This window comes from Brassica napus, unplaced genomic scaffold, assembly GCF_020379485.1.
Source record: "Brassica napus cultivar Da-Ae unplaced genomic scaffold, Da-Ae ScsIHWf_1505;HRSCAF=2101, whole genome shotgun sequence".
NCBI classification, from domain to species: Eukaryota; Viridiplantae; Streptophyta; class Magnoliopsida; order Brassicales; family Brassicaceae; genus Brassica; species Brassica napus.
The window spans coordinates 27135-47923 of record NW_026014920.1 but is presented as its reverse complement, the minus strand read 5'-3'; the positions used below and the strand labels follow the sequence as shown (position 1 = coordinate 47923).

Here is a 20789-nt window from a genome sequence, read left to right as displayed (position 1 = left end):
TTTGGGACAAAACCAAGAGTAAGGGAAAAAGAGCACACACAAAGAGCTTGGCCTAGTTGCTAGATTCGTCCAAGAGACTTGCTAGGCAAGTTGATCTTCCATGGTAATGATCATCAGGTTGGTGTGGCATTGCTCCGGGATGAATGGCCACATATCCTCACTTGATGCTTGTTTCTCCTTAACCGGTTCTGCACCCTTTAGTTCATCTTGCTTCAAGCTTGGTTCACCAGCCAGTTTAACCTGTCCAAGATCAGAAGCAAGTATCATGCTCTCATTAAATTTATGTTGAAGTACCTTAGCTCTTTGTCTAGTGATAGCTCCCTTGAATACGGTTGGTACTGGCACTTCTTGGACTGTCTCTGATTTGGTTATGTTGCTGATCATGTCCTGGATATCAGGTTCAGTTAAGTCTGGTTCCGGCTCTGGTTGAATGTCCTCATCATTCCCTCCCTCTTCAAAAGGTTTTGACCTCAAAACTGGTTCATCTGCAAAACAAGGAGATAGATCAGTAACATTGAAAGTAGAAGACACATTCAACTCACCTGGCAGATCAAGACGGTAGGCATTGTTGTTGATCCTCTCAACAACTTGAAATGGGCCGTCCCCTCTTGGCTTCAGCTTGGAACTTCTCTGGTTAGGAAACCTTTCTTGCCGCATGTGTAACCAAACCCACTCCCCTGGTTCAAATACAATGTCCTTGCGGCCCTTGTTGGCATGTTTAGTGTACTGCTCAGTCCTCTTCTCTAAATTCTCTTGAACCTTCTGATGGAGTTCTTTGACATAAGCAGCTTTAGCTTCCCCGGTAAGACTGACAACTTCAGCTGGAGGTAATGGTTTAAGATCCAAAGGGGTTTTCGGGTTGAACCCATAGGCTGCCTCAAAGGGGGACATCTTAGTGGCTGAATGCTGAGCTCGGTTGTATGCAAATTCGATGAATGGAATACAATCAACCCAATTCTTCATGTTCTTCCCAATGGTTGCCCTAAGCAGCGTAGAGAGCGTCCTGTTGACAACTTCAGTCTGCCCATCAGTTTGGGGATGGCAAGTAGTAGAGAATAGCAACTTTGTACCCAACTTCTTCCATAGTGTTCTCCAAAAGTGGCTGAGGAACTTGGTGTCTCGGTCAGATACAATAGTCCTTGGCACCCCATGTAAGCGCACTACCTCCTTAAAGAACAGATCAGCAGTTTTGGACGCATCATTCACCTTGGCACAAGGTATGAAGTGTGCCATTTTGGAGAATCTGTCCACGACAACAAAGATTGAATCCTTGTGATGAATTTTTGGTAATCCTAGGACAAAATCCATGGAGATGTCTACCCAAGGAGCTGTAGGAATCGGCAGTGGCATGTAAAGGCCATGAGGCTGGACTCTAGACTTAGCCTTCTTGCAAGTCACACATCTGGCGCAATGAGATTCTACTGATTTCTTAAGATGCGGCCAATAGAAATGTTCCCTGACCACAGCAAGTGTCTTATCTACTCCAAAGTGACCCATGAGCCCTCCTCCGTGAGCCTCTCTAGTGATTAGATCTCTCAAGGAGCATTGAGGAATGCATAATCTCCTGCCCTTGAAAAGAAATCCCTCATGCAAGTAGAACTTTCCTTGTGGTCCTTTGGTGCAACTTGAGTAGATAGCAGCAAGATCCGGATCTTCTCCGTACAAACTTTTGATGAACTCAAATCCCAACACCTTTGCTTCCATGGTTGCAATCAAAGCATATCTCCTGGAGAGTGCATCTGCTACAATGTTCTCCTTGCCCTTCTTATACTTGATAATGTAGGGAAATGTCTCAATAAACTCTAACCAGCGAGCATGTCTCCTCTTGAGATTGGTTTGCCCTCTTAGATGTTTAAGGGTTTCATGGTCAGTGTGTACCACGAATTCTTTAGACAGCAGGTAGTGCTGCCATGTCTCCAAAGCTCTCACCAAGGCATACAACTCTTTATCATAGGTCGGATAATTAAGAGCTGCTCCACCAAGCTTCTCACTGAAGTAAGCCACGGGTTTTCCTTCTTGAATAAGAACTGCCCCTATCCCAATCCCTGATGCATCACATTCTACTTCAAAGGTCTTATTGAAGTCGGGTAAGACCAGTACTGGTGCATGGGTCAGGCGATACTTCAAGGTCTGAAAGGCTTCCTGTTGAGCTTTTTCCCAAATGAACCCAATACTCTTCTTCACCACAGCAGTAAGGGGTGCAGCTATACTACTGAAATCCTTGACAAACCGCCTGTAGAAGCTAGCTAGGCCATGGAAACTTCTAACTTGGCTGATGTTTGTTGGAGTCGGCCACTCTTGAATGGCCTTAACCTTCTCTTCATCAACCTGTAAGCCCTGTGAACTCACAACAAAACCTAGGAAGACAAGTTTATCAGTGCAGAATGTGCACTTCTTGAGGTTTGCATAAAGCCCTTCTTGTCGAAGTGTCTCTAGTACTTGCTCAAGATGTGTCACATGATCAAGTAAACTAGTACTGTAAATCAAAATAAACCACAACAAACTTACTGATGTATGGCCTAAGAATGTGGTTCATGAGACGCATGAAAGTACTAGGAGCATTGCTAAGTCCAAATGGCATCACCAACCATTCATATAGACCTTGCTTTGTTTTAAAAGCTGTCTTCCACTCATCTCCCTCTTTCATTCTTACCTGATGGTACCCACTCTTAAGATCAATCTTGGAGAAGATGGTGGCTCCGCTTAGCTCATCTAACATGTCATCAAGCCGTGGGATGGGGTGTCTATACTTGATGGTGATGTTGTTGATGGCTCGGCAGTCTACACACATTCTCCATGTCCCGTCCTTCTTTGGTACAAGTAAGACAGGCACAGCGCAAGGACTGAGACTCTCCCTCACGTATCCTTTGTCTAATAGGTCCTGTACTTGTCTCTCCAACTCCTTAGTCTCTTCCGGGTTCACCCTATAAGCCGGTTTGTTTGGCAGGGCAGCTCCTGGCACAAAATCTATCTGGTGCTCAATGCCTCGGAGTGGGGGTAAACCGTGCGGAATCTCCTCTGGAAACACATCTTTGAACATGTCAAGAAGCTTAGTAATCTCTGGATGAAGAGTTAACTCATCAGAACCTGCACTCAAAAGCTCCTTAAAGATCATTAGTAGCATTGTGTGTTTGGTAGTAGCAGCCTTTCTTACACAGCTAGAACGGATAAGAAAGTTTGATTTAACAGACTTTTCCTTTTCCTTAACCATTTGCAAATGAATTTCATGAACTTGTGTTGGAGTGAGAGGCGCTAAGCTTATCTTACGCTTATCATGCATGAATGTATACATATTAGTTCTACCATCATGCTTAGTTTCTCTATCCCACTGCCATGGTCTTCCTAGCAATAGGGACTACGTCACAAACTACTTCATCTTGATACTTACCAATGCTAAATGGAATGCTCACTTGTTCCTTAATTTTAAGCTCAACCTTATCATCTAACCACCTTAGCCTATATGGATGCGGATGCTTTGTCTTTTCTAAACCAAGTTTTTCTACCATGTAAGCGCTAGCAGCATTGGTACAAGACCCACCATCTATAATAAGGTTACATACCTTGCCTTTTATGGTGCAACGGCTGTGGAATATGTTTTCTCTTTGGATTGTCTCGGCGGGTTGAACTAAGACGCTAAGCACACGTCGGATCATCAAGCTCTCTCCCACATCAGCATATTCAACTTCTCCATACTCTTCTTGAATCTCAGGTACTTCTCCTTCATCACGAGATTCATAGCCATCATCGGTGAGCAGCATAACCCTCTGGTTTGGGCACTCTCTTGCCATGTGCCCTCGGCCTCTACATTTGAAACAGGTGATGTCTCTGGCACGTTGGGGGTTGGTAGTTTTGGCTGGCTCGGTTTTGTTGTCCTTCGTGGGTTCGGTGGTGCGAGGCTTAGGCCGGCTGTCTCCTTCAACCCCTTTTCCTTTGTCCACCGACTTGTTGTAGTTGCTATTGCTTGAATTCCAAGAAACTTGAGACTTGCCCTTGGAGCTCTTCTTCTTGATGTGTTGTTCAGCTTGGATAGCTAGATGGAACAGGTCCTTCATGTCAGCATATACATGTCTCTCCACCTTGCAGCTTAACCTCTCCTGTAAACCATCAAGGAACTGAGCCATGGTAGCTTCCTCATCTTCATTAAGGTCCAAACGGTTTCTCAGTTTCTCAAACTCTTCATAGTACTCTTCCACTGACTTGCTGCCTTGCTTGAGTGCCCGCAACTTCCTTTGCAAGTCTCTGTGAAAGTGTTGAGGCACAAACCGTTGCTTCATCGCATCTTTCATGTCTAGCCAAGAGTCTAGTTGCCTCAGGCCGTTCCTTCTCCTATCAGAGCACAATCTATCCCACCAGGAAAGTGCATTGTCCGTGAGCTGAGCTACTGCCAAAGCAACTCTTTTAGGACCAGGGTGGTTATAGTAGGCAAAAATGTGATCCATCCTTTTCTCCCAGTCTAGGTAAGCTTCTGGATCAACCTTTCCCGCATAGCCGGGAGCATTCATCTTGATGTGCTCGGGCCCTTGGTTATAGTTTTGTTGGCGTGGGGCTCTGTGTTGAGGTAGGAGTTCCTCTTCTTCAAACCCTTGGTGCCGGTTTTGCCTGCGTGGAGCTCTGGGTTGAGGTGCAAACCCTTCCTCCTCTTCTTCTTCACCATAGTCATCTGGTTGCAACCCTGCTCTCTGGTTTGGTATTGGGCCGTGCTGCTGTCCCGTGTCTTCATCAGTCTGCTGGTTCCGGGTGCTAGTCTCCGGGTTGTCATGGACGGGCACTCCATATCTTCTGTTGTTTGGATTCAAGAACCTATCAACGTTCCGTACTGGTTGCAAAGGAGGAGGTCTTTGCTCAACTCTAGTCATCCTTTCCCCAAGGTCTTGCCGCATAACCCTCATCTCTTCTCTCAAAGCGTTGAGGACTTGCATCATGGTAGCTTGCTCACTCGCTTCTCCCATGTATGCGGTTGAGTTGTACCTGTCGATCAAACAATTGGAAACCAAATTATGCAATCCTAGCAACACGTTTTTATTTTTTTTTTTGACTTTATGAAGATTAAACTAAGCAGGACAGGATGTAACAATCGGATGCAAGCAAGATGTGAAGAAAACAACTAAGTGCAACAATGAAACGCGATCTCTTTTTTTGGTTTATGATTTCATGAAAGCAGAAACAATGGATCACAATTCGGATGCAAATAAAAGAGACAAGGATAGATATAACCTGATGCTGAAGGAACTTCAGCTCTGATACTAATGAGATCCTAGGATGATGCTCTGGAACAGATGGGATAATCCTTGCAGAAACGAATCAAAAGACTCAAGCTTCTCAAGGTATGTGGATCGAATGGTGACACAAGAGGCTGCGGAAAGGCTTCTTGATACTCCTAGGCTTAGATCGGATATGACACACCTCTCTAAAGCCCTTGGGCGTTGGATATTACACACCAACAGACTGGATATTACACACCAGACACTCACTCACGACAAGAGAGAAAAGAACCAAAAGGTTTTGATAAAAGATTGCATAATGATAAAAGAAGATGGCTACAAGCTTATATAGAGAAGGCTGGAACAGGCTCCACTTCTCGAATTCATTAAAGGGAACAGGCTCCCTTGGTAATCTAAAAACAAGACTAAGACTTATTCAAATTTTAAAAGAGTTTCGAAATTTAAAAACATGAAATAAAAATCATAGTCTAAATATAACATAAGATAGATATGCATCCGAGATGCACCCATGATACATCATCTAGGAGATATGTAAGTGAACTTGATGCCTCATTAAAAACCTTGATTGGAAAACCCAGTGGGACAAAACCAATCAAGGGAAAAAGAGTACACACAAGCTACTTGCCTAGATGATGATCAGCTTGAGTGTAGAGTAGCTTGAATGTAGATCGAGTTGTCTTTGATGATAGAAGCTTTATTTCGGCTCAGACATTCTTCAAGTGTAGGTTCGTCAACAGCTACAAGCTCTCCATGATCAGGTTCATGATTCCATTCCTTGGTGCTTTCCATGATCATATCATCCCCTCCCACTTCAAAAAGATTTGTCCTCAAATCTGTGTTACCTGCAATAGAAGGGACCAAGTCAGTAACATGAGAGTTTATAATCAGATTACACTTACCTTGCAAGCCTCTTTGATAGGCATTGTCGTTGACTGGTTCTATTAGGTAGAAGGGACTGATCCATTTGTCTTTTCTCACTCCTGAGGCATTACTTAAACCTGATACATTGAAACAAGACAAGTTAACACAAGCAAAATCATCATAGAGTAAGAGTCTTATCCCAAAGTTGTCTTTTCTCGGTTTTGGCTTGTATGCTGCATCTGGAGGTGCTTCTTTGATGAGGATGAAGCAATTGTCGTCCTGATGTCTCTCCTGGCTTAGATCAGGCGGCTTGAAACGTTTGTCTTCCTCACGCTTGTTCTTTCTTTTTGCATGCTTCAAAGCTTTCATATAATCTGCACATGACTCTTTTGGCAAAAACAAGTGCATCATATCGGTGTAATCAATAAAAGAACTCTTGAAAACATGATTAGTTACCTTACCATGCTCACCTGGTCGCCATAGATAGGATTGAGATGTTCTGAACTCAGAAAAGTTCAGACAAAGCAAACACAGAATCACCCGTCTTGTAGAACCCATAACTCTTTCATTTGAGAAGCTTTGGTCATGATTCCAGTTCGACGTGAGACCCTGATGAGTGTAGTTTCCATTGCAGTTGAGTTTGTTGCTTAATTCCTTCTGGTTGCTGAGATATGATCCTCGGACTGCTCCTATGTCAAAGTTGGCGGCTAGACAGCTTCCAAGATTTGATTGTTGCATCTCCAACTTAGCCAAGTATCCATTCTTGATACTCTGATCATTACTATAGCCTCTCTTTTCGAAAATTCTAGCACTCAAAACTGTTTGTCCTGTACCAATAGAAAGCAAATCAGGTTTCATGCGTTTCTTTGAGTGTAGATAATTACCTCGGGTTTGTTTATTTGAAGTTTGATGTAGACTGAGTCCATCTGGTGGTTTCTCCTTGATTTGGGAAGAAAACATGAGTCCTCCTCCTGCTCCAGTAATCACTTCACCATTTTCTTTAGTGAAATCTCCATTTCCACTCTTGGTTTGACAGTCTCTGAAATGGTATTGAAGCTTTTGCAAATCTGGTGGCTTCCACACTTTGACATTATCAAGAAGCAAAGCATTTTGATCAGCTTCCAACTCCTTATAACCCCAGCTGGTTCTAGCACGAGCAGAGCACTCTCCAAGGATGATAAGTGTGCTGTCATATGCTCCAGGTTTCCACAAGTAGATCTGTAACCTTCCAGCCCAATCTGATATAAGCAGCTCACAGAATTTGGCTAAACCGATATGTTTTGCGGAATTGACAATATCTTGATGATCAGGTGGCCATTTGCTGCGTTTTCCGGTTTGTTGGATCCAGGAAAGAGTGGGTAACAATCTCCAATTGGTTTCGTAGTGAAAATCTTGCTGAGCTGAGACGTGCATCCCTTTAGCTTCAGAGGGTAAAAGATCACCAAAAACAATTGTTGTTGCTGCCGATTTCTTCTCAATCACTATGGGATTGTTCCTGTGATTCCACAACTCTCCTCCAGGCTCAAATACAACATGTTCCATGCCCAGTTCGTGTCTTGAAAGCTCTACTGCTCTGGTCTTGTTCCACACAAAAGGAGTGATGAGAAAAGTACCCAAGAATGTCCTTTGGAAACCGTTTGAATCAGTGACAAATAGATGCTCTACTCTACTGTCTGATTTTGATTCCTTGCGTGCCTCCTCTTCTATTACATCCTGTTTGAAGAGAATCAGGTCGTCCTTGGTGGGTTGATCATCTTTCTGAATGGTGATTGTTGGAATCTCGGTTTGATCTTCTTGAACTAGTGCAGCCAAGTCTGATTGTGCAACTGAGTCTGGTTCTACATCTTTGAGTTCTGAGACAGTTGAGGAAGGCGCTTGGTTCTGTACTTCTAAGGATGGAGATATAGTCTTGGACAGTTTAAGTTGTTTCTCCACATCCCTAAACGCTTGTGAAATTGCCTTCCTTATGCTATCTTCAAAAGAATGGGTTGATGTTTTGCTTGATGAAACCAGGTTACTCGATGGACTTGATCTCTTGCTGTCTGATTGTTTCTGAACTGATAATGAAGAACATAGCTTTGTCTCAGGCTGCTTTTGAATAACTTCCTTGTGGTACTGTCTTGGAACGTACTCTCTACGCATCAAAACCCTCAGCTTAAGCCATGTTTCCACTGGTTCTTTTCCATCAAGTCTTCTGCACTTTATCAACTGATTCCACCATCTTAAAGCATGACCACAAAACTCAGCAGTAGCCATTTGAATCTTCTTCCTTTCAGCATAGTGTTGACTACTGAAAATCAACTCAATCTTCTTTTCCCACTTCACATAAGCTTCAGGATCCGCCTTGCCTTGGAATGGAGGGATTTGAAATTCATATCCAGCATGCTTCCGGTACCTGTCAAACTGATCAAACTCTTTTTGCCTGTACTCATCTCTGGTTGATCTTGAGCATTCTCTATTCTTCTTTGGCTGATGTTTTCCTTTGTGCTCCTTCTCCATTGGTACCTGAGACACAAATAAAACAGAAACCAGTAACTAGTTCTAAGAGAAACAACACTCAGAATTAACAACAGATCAAATTTTATAACGACAAGCAAATCAAATAAAACAGTTTGATAATCAGAACAATTCACCAACACAATATGATCGATCAATCTTAAACAGAGACAATTTAAATTCGAAATCTAATCAACCAAACAAGATAGTTTATATTCAAAGCAATAAGAACAGATCGGAATCACACAAATCCAAAACAGAAACAGATTAAGCAAATTGATTACTTCTGCAACAAGAATGTGAAAAGTTTTTATAAGAAACGAGATCAACAAGCTTGAATCTATTAATAACTCAACAACACAATCATAGATCAATCAAAACTAGTGAGAAGAAGAATAGATCGACAGGTTTTTAACAAACACAAACGGATTTATCAGATTTAAACGCCAAGAACACAGATCAGATCAAGCAATCGGATAACTTGATAAACAAGGATCCGATCAGTCTAATACCCAAAACAAGATCTAATTAACCCAAGTTCGATAGATTCTTACACAAGAAACACAGATTAACACGAAATTAAAGAGTATATGAAGAGACTTCACCAGATTCGTGATCAAAAACACTTAGATCTAACAGATTTCAACAATAGAAACTTAGATCGATCAAAATCTCAACAGAATATGAAGAGATCAAATCGAAAAACAGATAGAAATCAAAACACTTCCCTTCCAGAGTTGCTCTGATACCACTTAATGAGATCCTAGGATGATGCTCTGGAACAGATGGGATAATCCTTGCAGAAACGAATCAAAAGACTCAAGTTTCTCAAGGTATGTGGATCGAATGGTGACACAAGAGGCTGCGGAAAGGCTTCTTGATACTCCTAGGCTTAGATCGGATATGACACACCTCTCTAAAGCCCTTGGGCGTTGGATATTACACACCAACAGACTGGATATTACACACCAGACACTCACTCACGACAAGAGAGAAAAGAACCAAAAGGTTTTGATAAAAGATTGCATAATGATAAAAGAAGATGGCTACAAGCTTATATAGAGAAGGCTGGAACAGGCTCCACTTCTCGAATTCATTAAAGGGAACAGGCTCCCTTGGTAATCTAAAAACAAGACTAAGACTTATTCAAATTTTAAAAGAGTTTCGAAATTTAAAAACATGAAATAAAAATCATAGTCTAAATATAACATAAGATAGATATGCATCCGAGATGCACCCATGATACATCATCTAGGAGATATGTAAGTGAACTTGATGCCTCATTAAAAACCTTGATTGGAAAACCCAGTGGGACAAAACCAATCAAGGGAAAAAGAGTACACACAAGCTACTTGCCTAGATGATGATCAGCTTGAGTGTAGAGTAGCTTGAATGTAGATCGAGTTGTCTTTGATGATAGAAGCTTTATTTCGGCTCAGACATTCTTCAAGTGTAGGTTCGTCAACAGCTACAAGCTCTCCATGATCAGGTTCATGATTCCATTCCTTGGTGCTTTCCATGATCATATCAGATACCAGAAATGATACAAGCCTAAGCTAACAAAGGCTGTACGTTCCCAAGCAAGAGAGAAGGAGCCGATCTAACACAAGGGTGATCCGGATGGACTGATCTAATCAACCAAGGGATCTGAACTGGAACTGTATGATGGGATGAAGTGCACCACACGAGAGATGGGAGGCTCGTGATACAACACAAGGTTCCTCTAGGCCGTGGAGGTACTGGTCTCACAAGGCAAAGAGAAGGAGGCGAGTTCTAACTTGAGAGCTCTAGGGTTTTCTTTAAAAGAAAAGTTTATGATTATTCAAAGTCTGCCCCAAAAGTGGGCTTGCGAAAACATATAAATAGGACTAAGGGAACAGGCTCCACTTAGGTCACGAAAGTACAAATAAGGAAACAAACTATAATGTAAAACATGAAATAAGGTCATGAGGCTTCTTAGCCTTGGATCGAACTTGGCACTTGGGATAAGTGTGAAGCAAGTTGTGGTCTCGTTAAAAACCTTCCCTGGAAAACCCATTTGGGACAAAACCAAGAGTAAGGGAAAAAGAGCACACACAAAGAGATTGGCCTAGTTGCTAGATTCGTCCAAGAGACTTGCTAGGCAAGTTGATCTTCCATGGTAATGATCATCAGGTTGGTGTGGCATTGCTCCGGGATGAATGGCCACATATCCTCACTTGATGCTTGTTTCTCCTTAACCGGTTCTGCACCCTTTAGTTCATCTTGCTTCAAGCTTGGTTCACCAGCCAGTTTAACCTGTCCAAGATCAGAAGCAAGTATCATGCTCTCATTAAATTTATGTTGAAGTACCTTATTTCTTTGTCTAGTGATAGCTCCCTTGAATACGGTTGGTACTGGCACTTCTTGGACTGTCTCTGATTTGGTTATGTTGCTGATCATGTCCTGGATATCAGGTTCAGTTAAGTCTGGTTCCGGCTCTGGTTGAATGTCCTCATCATGGATCATGTAAGCTTCAGAGAGTATCCAAATCAAGCTTCTCACAAAGAGATTCATCCTGGTTTGATTGGAACGACGAAGAAGCTGTCCTATTCCCAAACTGGGAAACTGGAATCACCTGATTTGAAAGTGGGATAACTTCTTCTTGCCAACTCCTATGAGATTTATTCAACTTCCTGGTGATTTCCACCACTTTATGTATCCATATCAAGCTTCTCACAAAGTGATTCATCCTGGTTTGATTGGAACGACGATGAAGCTGTGCTATTCCCAAACTGGGAAACTGGAATCACCTGATTTGAAAGTGGGATAACTTCTTCATCCCAACTCCTATGAGATTTATTCAACTTCCTGGTGATTCTCCACCACTTTAGGTATCCAAATCAAGCTTCTCACAAAGTGATTCATCCTGGTTTGATTGGAACGACGAAGAAGCTGTCCTATTCCCAAACTGGGAAAGTGGAATCACCTGATTTGAAAGTGGGATAACTTCTTCTTGCCAACTCCTATGAGATTTATTCAACTTCCTTGTGATTCTCCACCACTTTATGTATCAAAATCAAGCTTCTCACAAAGTGATTCATCCTGGTTTGATTGGAACGACGATGAAGATGTGCTATTCCCAAACTGGGAAACTGGAATCACCTGATTTGAAAGTGTGATAACTTCTTCATCCCAACTCCTACGAGATTTATTCAACTTCCTGGTGATTCTCCACCACTTTAGGTATCCAAATCAAGCTTCTCACAAAGTGATTCATCCTGGTTTGATTGGAACGACGATGAAGCTGTGCTATTTCCAAATTGGGAAACTGGAATCACCTGATTTGAAAGTGGAATAACTTCTTCTTGCCAACTCCTATGAGATTTATTCAACTTCCTGGTGATTCTCCACCACTTTATGTATCCAAATAAAGCTTCTCACAAAGAGATTCATCCTGGTTTGATTGGAACGACGAAGAAGCTGTCCTATTCCCAAACTGGGAAACTGGAATCACCTGATTTGAAAGTGGGATAACTTCTTCTTGCCAACTCCTATGAGATTTATTCAACTTCCTGGTGATTCTCCACCACTTTATGTATCCAAATCAAGCTTCTCACAAAGAGATTCATCCTGGTTTGATTGGAACGACGAAGAAGCTGTCCTATTCCCAAACTGGGAAACTGGAATCACCTGATTTGAAAGTGGGATAACTTCTTCTTGCCAACTCCTATGAGATTTATTCAACTTCCTGGTGATTCTCCACCACTTTATGTATCCAAATCAAGCTTCTCACAAAGTGATTCATCCTGGTTTGATTGGAACGACGAAGAAGCTGTCCTATTCCCAAACTGGGAAACTGGAATCACCTGATTTGAAAGTGGGATAACTTCTTCTTGCCAACTCCTATGAGATTTATTCAACTTCCTGGTGATTCTCCACCACTTTATGTATCCAAATCAAGCTTCTCACAAAGTGATTCATCCTGGTTTGATTGGAACGACGAAGAAGCTGTCCTATTCCCAAACTGGGAAACTGGAATCACCTGATTTGAAAGTGGGATAACTTCTTCTTGCCAACTCCTATGAGATTTATTCAACTTCCTGGTGATTCTCCACCACTTTATGTATCCAAATCAAGCTTCTCACAAAGTGATTCATCCTGGTTTGATTGGAACGACGATGAAGCTGTGCTATTCCCAAACTGGGAAACTGGAATCACCTGATTTGAAAGTGGGATAACTTCTTCATCCCAACTCCTATGAGATTTATTCAACTTCCTGGTGATTCTCCACCACTTTATGTATCCAAATCAAGCTTCTCACAAAGAGATTCATCCTGGTTTGATTGGAACGACGAAGAAGCTGTCCTATTCCCAAACTGGGAAACTGGAATCACCTGATTTGAAAGTGGGATAACTTCTTCTTGCCAACTCCTATGAGATTTATTCAACTTCCTGGTGATTCTCCACCACTTTATGTATCCAAATCAAGCTTCTCACAAAGATATTCATCCTGGTTTGATTGGAACGACGAAGAAGCTGTCCTATTCCCAAACTGGGAAACTGGAATCACCTGATTTGAAAGTGGGATAACTTCTTCTTGCCAACTCCTATGAGATTTATTCAACTTCCTGTGATTTCCACCACTTTATGTATCCAAATCAAGCTTCTCACAAAGTGATTCATCCTGGTTTGATTGGAACGACGAAGAAGCTGTCCTATTCCCAAACTGGGAAACTGGAATCACCTGATTTGAAAGTGGGATAACTTCTTCTTGCCAACTCCTATGAGATTTATTCAACTTCCTGGTGATTCTCCACCACTTTATGTATCCAAATCAAGCTTCTCACAAAGTGATTCATCCTGGTTTGATTGGAACGACGAAGAAGCTGTGCAATTCCCAAACTGGGAAACTGGAATCACCTGATTTGAAAGTGGGATAACTTCTTCTTGCCAACTCCTATGAGATTTATTCAACTTCCTGGTGATTCTCCACCACTTTATGTATCCAAATCAAGCTTCTCACAAAGTGATTCATCCTGGTTTGATTGGAACGACGAAGAAGCTGTGCTATTCCCAAACTTGGAAACTGGAATCACCTGATTTGAAAGTGGGATAACTTCTTCATCCCAACTCCTATGAGATTTATTCAACTTCCTGGTGATTCTCCACCACTTTATGTATCCAAATCAAGCTTCTCACAAAGTGATTCATCCTGGTTTGATTGGAACGACGATGAAGCTGTGCTATTCCCAAACTGGGAAACTGGAATCACCTGATTTGAAAGTGGGATAACTTCTTCTTGCCAACTCCTATGAGATTTATTCAACTTCCTGGTGATTCTCCACCACTTTATGTATCCAAATCAAGCTTCTCACAAAGTGATTCATCCTGGTTTGATTGGAACGACGAAAAAGCTGTTATTCCCAAACTGGGAAACTGGATTCACCTGATTTGAAAGTGGGATAACTTCTTCTTGCCAACTCCTATGAATTTATTGAACTTCCTGGTGATTCTCCACCACTTTATGTATCCAAATCAAGCTTCTCACAAAGTGATTCATCCTGGTTTGATTGGAACGACGATGAAGCTGTGCTATTCCCACACTGGGAAACTGGAATCACCTGATTTGAAAGTGGGATAACTTCTTCTTGCCAACTCCTATGAGATTTATTCAACTTCCTGGTGATTCTCCACCACTTTATGTATCCAAATCAAGCTTCTCACAAAGTCATTCATCCTGGTTTGATTGGAACGACGAAGAAGCTGTGCTATTCCCAAACTGGGAAACCTGGGATCAACTGATTTGAAAGTGGGATAACTTCTTCTTGCCAACTCCTATGAGATTTATTCAACTTCCTGGTGATTCTCCACCACTTTATGTATCCAAATCAAGCTTCTCACAAAGAGATTCATCCTGGTTTGATTGGAACGACGAAGAAGCTGTCCTATTCCCAAACTGGGAAACTGGAATCACCTGATTTGAAAGTGGGATAACTTCTTCTTGCCAACTCCTATGAGATTTATTCAACTTCCTGGTGATTCTCCACCACTTTATGTATCCAAATCAAGCTTCTCACAAAGAGATTCATCCTGGTTTGATTGGAACGACGAAGAAGCTGTCCTATTCCCAAACTGGGAAACTGGAATCACCTGATTTGAAAGTGGGATAACTTCTTCTTGCCAACTCCTATGAGATTTATTCAACTTCCTGGTGATTCTCCACCACTTTATGTATCCAAATCAAGCTTCTCACAAAGTGATTCATCCTGGTTTGATTGGAACGACGAAGAAGCTGTCCTATTCCCAAACTGGGAAACTGGAATCACCTGATTTGAAAGTGGGATAACTTCTTCTTGCCAACTCCTATGAGATTTATTCAACTTCCTGGTGATTCTCCACCACTTTATGTATCCAAATCAAGCTTCTCACAAAGTGATTCATCCTGGTTTGATTGGAACGACGATGAAGATGTGCTATTCCCAAACTGGGAAACTGGAATCACCTGATTTGAAAGTGGGATAACTTCTTCATCCCAACTCCTATGAGATTTATTCAACTTCCTGGTGATTCTCCACCACTTTATGTATCCAAATCAAGCTTCTCACAAAGTGATTCATCCTGGTTTGATTGGAACGACGATGAAGCTGTGCTATTTCCAAACTGGGAAACTGGAATCACCTGATTTGAAAGTGGGATAACTTCTTCTTGCCAACTCCTATGAGATTTATTCAACTTCCTGGTGATTCTCCACCACTTTATGTATCCAAATCAAGCTTCTCACAAAGAGATTCATCCTGGTTTGATTGGAACGACGAAGAAGCTGTCCTATTCCCAAACTGGGAAACTGGAATCACCTGATTTGAAAGTGGGATAACTTCTTCTTGCCAACTCCTATGAGATTTATTCAACTTCCTGGTGATTCTCCACCACTTTATGTATCCAAATCAAGCTTCTCACAAAGTGAGTCATCCTGGTTTGATTGGAACGACGAAAAAGCTGTCTTATTCCCAAACTGGGAAACTGGAATCACCTGATTTGAAAGTGGGATAACTTCTTCTTGCCAACTCCTATGAGATTTATTCAACTTCCTGGTGATTCTCCACCACTTTATGTATCCAAATCAAGATTCTCACAAAGTGATTCATCCTGGTTTGATTGGAACGACGAAGAAGCTGTGCTATTCCCAAACTGGGAAACTGGAATCACCTGATTTGAAAGTGGGATAACTTCTTCTTGCCAACTCCTATGAGATTTATTCAACTTCCTGGTGATTCTCCACCACTTTATGTATCCAAATCAAGCTTCTCACAAAGTGATTCATCCTGGTTTGATTGGAACGACGAAGAAGCTGTGCTATTCCCAAACTGGGAAACTGGAATCACCTGATTTGAAAGTGGGATAACTTCTTCTTGCCAACTCCTATGAGATTTATTCAACTTCCTGGTGATTTTCCACCACTTTATGTATCCAAATCAAGCTTCTCACAAAGTGATTCATCCTGGTTTTATTGGAACGACGAAGAAGCTGTGCTATTCCCAAACTGGGAAACTGGAATCACCTGATTTGAAAGTGGGATAACTTCTTCATCCCAACTCCTATGAGATTTATTCAACTTCCTGGTGATTCTCCACCACTTTATGTATCCAAATCAAGCTTCTCACAAAGAGATTCATCCTGGTTTGATTGGAACGACGAAGAAGCTGTCCTATTCCCAAACTGGGAAACTGGAATCACCTGATTTGAAAGTGGGATAACTTCTTCTTGCCAACTCCTATGAGATTTATTCAACTTCCTGGTGATTTCCACCACTTTATGTATCCAAATCAAGCTTCTCACAAAGTGATTCATCCTGGTTTGATTGGAACGACGATGAAGCTGTGCTATTCCCAAACTGGGAAACTGGAATCACCTGATTTGAAAGTGGGATAACTTCTTCATCCCAACTCCTATGAGATTTATTCAACTTCCTGGTGATTCTCCACCACTTTATGTATCCAAATCAAGCTTCTCACAAAGTGATTCATCCTGGTTTGATTGGAACGACGAAGAAGCTGTCCTATTCCCAAACTGGGAAACTGGAATCACCTGATTTGAAAGTGGGATAACTTCTTCTTGCCAACTCCTATGAGATTTATTCAACTTCCTTGTGATTCTCCACCACTTTATGTATCAAAATCAAGCTTCTCACAAAGTGATTCATCCTGGTTTGATTGGAACGACGATGAAGATGTGCTATTCCCAAACTGGGAAACTGGAATCACCTGATTTGAAAGTGGGATAACTTCTTCTTGCCAACTCCTATGAGATTTATTCAACTTCCTGGTGATTCTCCACCACTTTATGTATCCAAATCAAGCTTCTCACAAAGTGATTCATCCTGGTTTGATTGGAACGACGAAGAAGCTGTGCAATTCCCAAACTGGGAAACCTGGAATCACCTGATTTGAAAGTGGGATAACTTCTTCTTGCCAACTCCTATGAGATTTATTCAACTTCCTGGTGATTTTCCACCACTTTATGTATCCAAATCAAGCTTCTCACAAAGTGATTCATCCTGGTTTGATTGGAACGACGATGAAGCTGTGCTATTCCCAAACTTGGAAACTGGAATCACCTGATTTGAAAGTGGGATAACTTCTTCATCCCAACTCCTATGAGATTTATTCAACTTCCTGGTGATTCTCCACCACTTTAGGTATCCAAATCAAGCTTCTCACAAATATGATTTTTAAAGAGATCTCTACTCTGGTAGTATGTGTGTGTGTATAAGCTTCAATGAAGAATGATTAGAGCTTGTTCTAGGTGATTTAGGAAGAGAGATTTGTGAGAGTGTATAAGAGACTTAAGAACAGAGAGATTAAGAGACTTAAGAGACTAGAGAGACTGAGAGAATAAGAGACTGAAGATTAGTGTTTCAGATTAGAGAAGGAGAGGGGAAACCCCCTAACTCACTTAATCTCTTACAATCGCCAATCCTTGGCTTATATATGTCTCTACACTTTGCAATATCATAAACCTATATCCTAGGGCTGATATTAACTTGAATGATGGACGGCCTGGATGAGATAAGGTTGGTCTTTGGTCTTGGCAGCTTGTCTTGTAATTGGTTGATTCAAACTGAGGCAACAGGAGACTGAAGGCGCCAATGTATCTTGCTCCTTATGTGACCAGATACATGCTTCTCCTTTTGCCTTTACCTTTTGCTTTTGCTTTCACTTTACAGCTTGCTCCTTATCTATACAAGATGCTCAGCATATTCCTTCCCTCCATAAGCCTTCAACGGCCTTGGTAATTCAAACCTGCCGCGCCCACACATTGCACAACTTGATCAAGACTGATCCGAGTGATGGCTGGACCGGATGGGATGTACGGACGCTGTACGGCCTTGAGGTCCGTACACTCGTCCTATGCCTTCATCCAACTTCCTTCTATGGTTAACCCTTACACCTTCTTGGATCACCCTAGGCCGTACCATGGCCGTACCGAACGCCCTATCTTTGCACCATACTTCCATCTTCTCTTTAACTCCTCCAAAGCCTCCACATGATCAGTCTAAGTCTTTCCTAGACTTAACTTCACAAGATAACTCCTTCAGAACACTTCTGAAGCTTGGTTGAACTCTTCTAGACATCTTCTAGAGCTTGCCCTATTCTTGTACAAGCTCCATCTTCTCTTCAGTTCAACACTCCCCCTCAAGCTTGACTTTAGGAGATCCTAAGCCAAGCTTGGAACTCTGAAGAGTCTCCCTCATTAAAAACCTTACAAGGAAAACCCATTGGGACAAAACCTTGCAAGGGAAAAAGAGTAGAGCTCTCCAAAGCCTAGGGATTGGCCAGTGAACTCTTGTGCCTTAGAACCAGTGAGGTTGGACACAAGAAGTTCTGGATCACGGCCTAAACTGGTGCGGCAACTCCACAAGACTTTGCGCACTCAACAACTCAGCTTCACCTCTTCATGGAACTGGTTTGAGGTCTCCCCCTCTCAACTGACTTCACAGCCTTCTTAGAGAAGCTAGGACACGACCAGATCATCTTCACAACACTAGTGAGGCTGATCAAGATTTCACACACGGCTTGCCCTCTTCATAGAACTGGTTTGGATCTCCCCCTCTCAACAGACTTCTCAGCCATCTTAGAGAAGCTAGGAACTGACCAGGAACATCTTTAGTGAGGCTCAAGCAATGGTACCTGATACATTATCCCAAAGGTGCATCAGTACCTATCAAAAACAAGAAAATGAATATCCTGCATCACACTTGATGCACACAATCTCACAATTCAATCATAATCATCTTAAGTATCTTTTCAAGCACAAGCAATGAATAAGATGAATGAAAAAGATTGAAAAGAGTTTTAAAAGTCTAAGGGAACTTCCCTTGTGTTTTTGTGAGTTTCCAAACTCTCTCAATGCACCATCTTCATGGCATCATCAACTTCTTGGAAAGGCAGAATGGATTCATCAGCTTCTCCTCAATCACCTCTCATTGAAGCTGCATTGATGGAGAGCCTTCTTCCTCACTTGCCAAGGCTGCTCTGAACAGCCTCTTGCCTAGACACGCCACTGACTTGGTCCGGTTGATGATCCTTGTAGAAGCCTTTGCACCGACTTGTTACTGACCATGGATCATATGCATTAAGACTCCCCCTCAAGCTTAGAACCTAGACTAGAAGGAGCTAAGCTTGTGATGATCCTAAGCATCTCCATGGTCTAATAACTATCATCTTTTTATGATAGCTTTCTTCTTGTGAGTTTACTCTCTTCCTTAACCAGGAACTAGGGTGTTTGAATCACCATAGAGAGTCTCACAAGACACACCTCTCATTGCATAATGACCCATGCTACACTTACTGTAGACTAAGGACTAGATATGTCCAATGGTATTATGCAATGGCTATCTCTCATTGCATACTCAATCACACTACACTTCCTGTAGATTATGGACTAACATGTCCTAGTGATGATATGCAATGGCACAAGACCTTTGTCTCTACATTCTTGGTTGATGGCGAGTTACATGTATCACTTCCCTTGTGTACCTAACACCACCAAAACTCAATGCAAGATCAGATCATCCCATTGGGATCAAACCAAGATCATCCATCCTGTTTGATCACCAATGCCACAATAATATATGATACTTGAAACAAGCTAGACAATCAAGACAATCTAGCAAAGACAATCAATTCAGTTTTTTTTTTTAAATGCAACAATAGATGAATGCATTAGGTTACACTAACTATATGAATGAAACAGATTCAATTCAAAATGGAACACAAGTCTAGATGATACTTCTGCAATTAAGGCGACAAGAGTGACACAATTCATGCATATGCTCACTAGTTTTATCAAGGCCAATGATTCAAGTAGCTTAGACATACTTCTAAATGCTTATAAGACATCACTGATGGATTTAACTATGGCATAGCAACAATCAGAACTGGATTGAGTCGAGACAAGCAGATTTAAATTTCTAACAATGACAATGCAAGTTCTATACAGTTCTCTAAATGCAAAGCTTATATCAAGTCATTTGCAATTTAGGCTCATTTTTAAATGCATTACTACATGAATGCACAATCTTAAAGCATTAGCTATATGAATGCAACGGGTTCAATCCATGAGTAATATTAAAGCTCTGCACAACAGTTTCAATCAGAACCAATGATGCAAGCAACTTAGACAATTTCTAATTGATGCAAGACTTTCATTGGTGGATTAAACATAGGCAATAGCATCAGATAACACTAGGATTGAACTTAGACAGTATGAGATATGCTTATGTATGCAAAAGAACTTATCAATCATGATGTAAGCAGCAGAGACATTCTACTCAATTCTACAACACATCCATGATGATTCAAGCTATGACAACACTCAAGACAATGCAATAAACAAAACATGAGATTCTGGGACTCTAGACACCACTCACAGCACAATAAATAAAGACACAAGCTCTTATTAAGGGTTAAGAGGTTTGCTTACAAACAAGAGATCCGAGCTGATCTCTTGAACTTCCATGGGCACGGTTCACTTGAACTTGGCATGAACTTGATACTTGGATTCAGTATCCAACACCTTTCCTTGGTGTGCCCATCCCTCTTGCAATGCTCACTCTCCAATGCTTCACTCTTCGGCTGGATCACTCCATGATCAGCTTGCAATGGTCTTGGTTTACATTGCATCACCCTCCTGGTGATGCTCTTTCTTTGCATGTCGACTGTCCTCTCTACACTCATCTGATGCGTAGGC

General features: G+C 41.7%; 1 protein-coding gene across 1 annotated transcript; it reads right to left on the bottom strand.

Annotated features, from left to right (window-relative positions):
* Positions 1-3320: 3320 nt before the first annotated feature.
* Positions 3321-4949, bottom strand: LOC125597607. Its single transcript, XM_048772207.1, has one exon. The coding sequence runs from the start codon at positions 4947-4949 to the stop codon at positions 3321-3323; it is 1629 nt and encodes a 542-aa protein (XP_048628164.1).
* Positions 4950-20789: the final 15840 nt, after the last annotated feature.

Bases quoted from the DNA above. Each gene is read 5' to 3' on its own strand.
- LOC125597607 (XM_048772207.1), bottom strand. From the start codon at position 4,949: ATGGGAGAAGCGAGTGAGCAAGCTACCATGATGCAAGTCCTCAACGCT.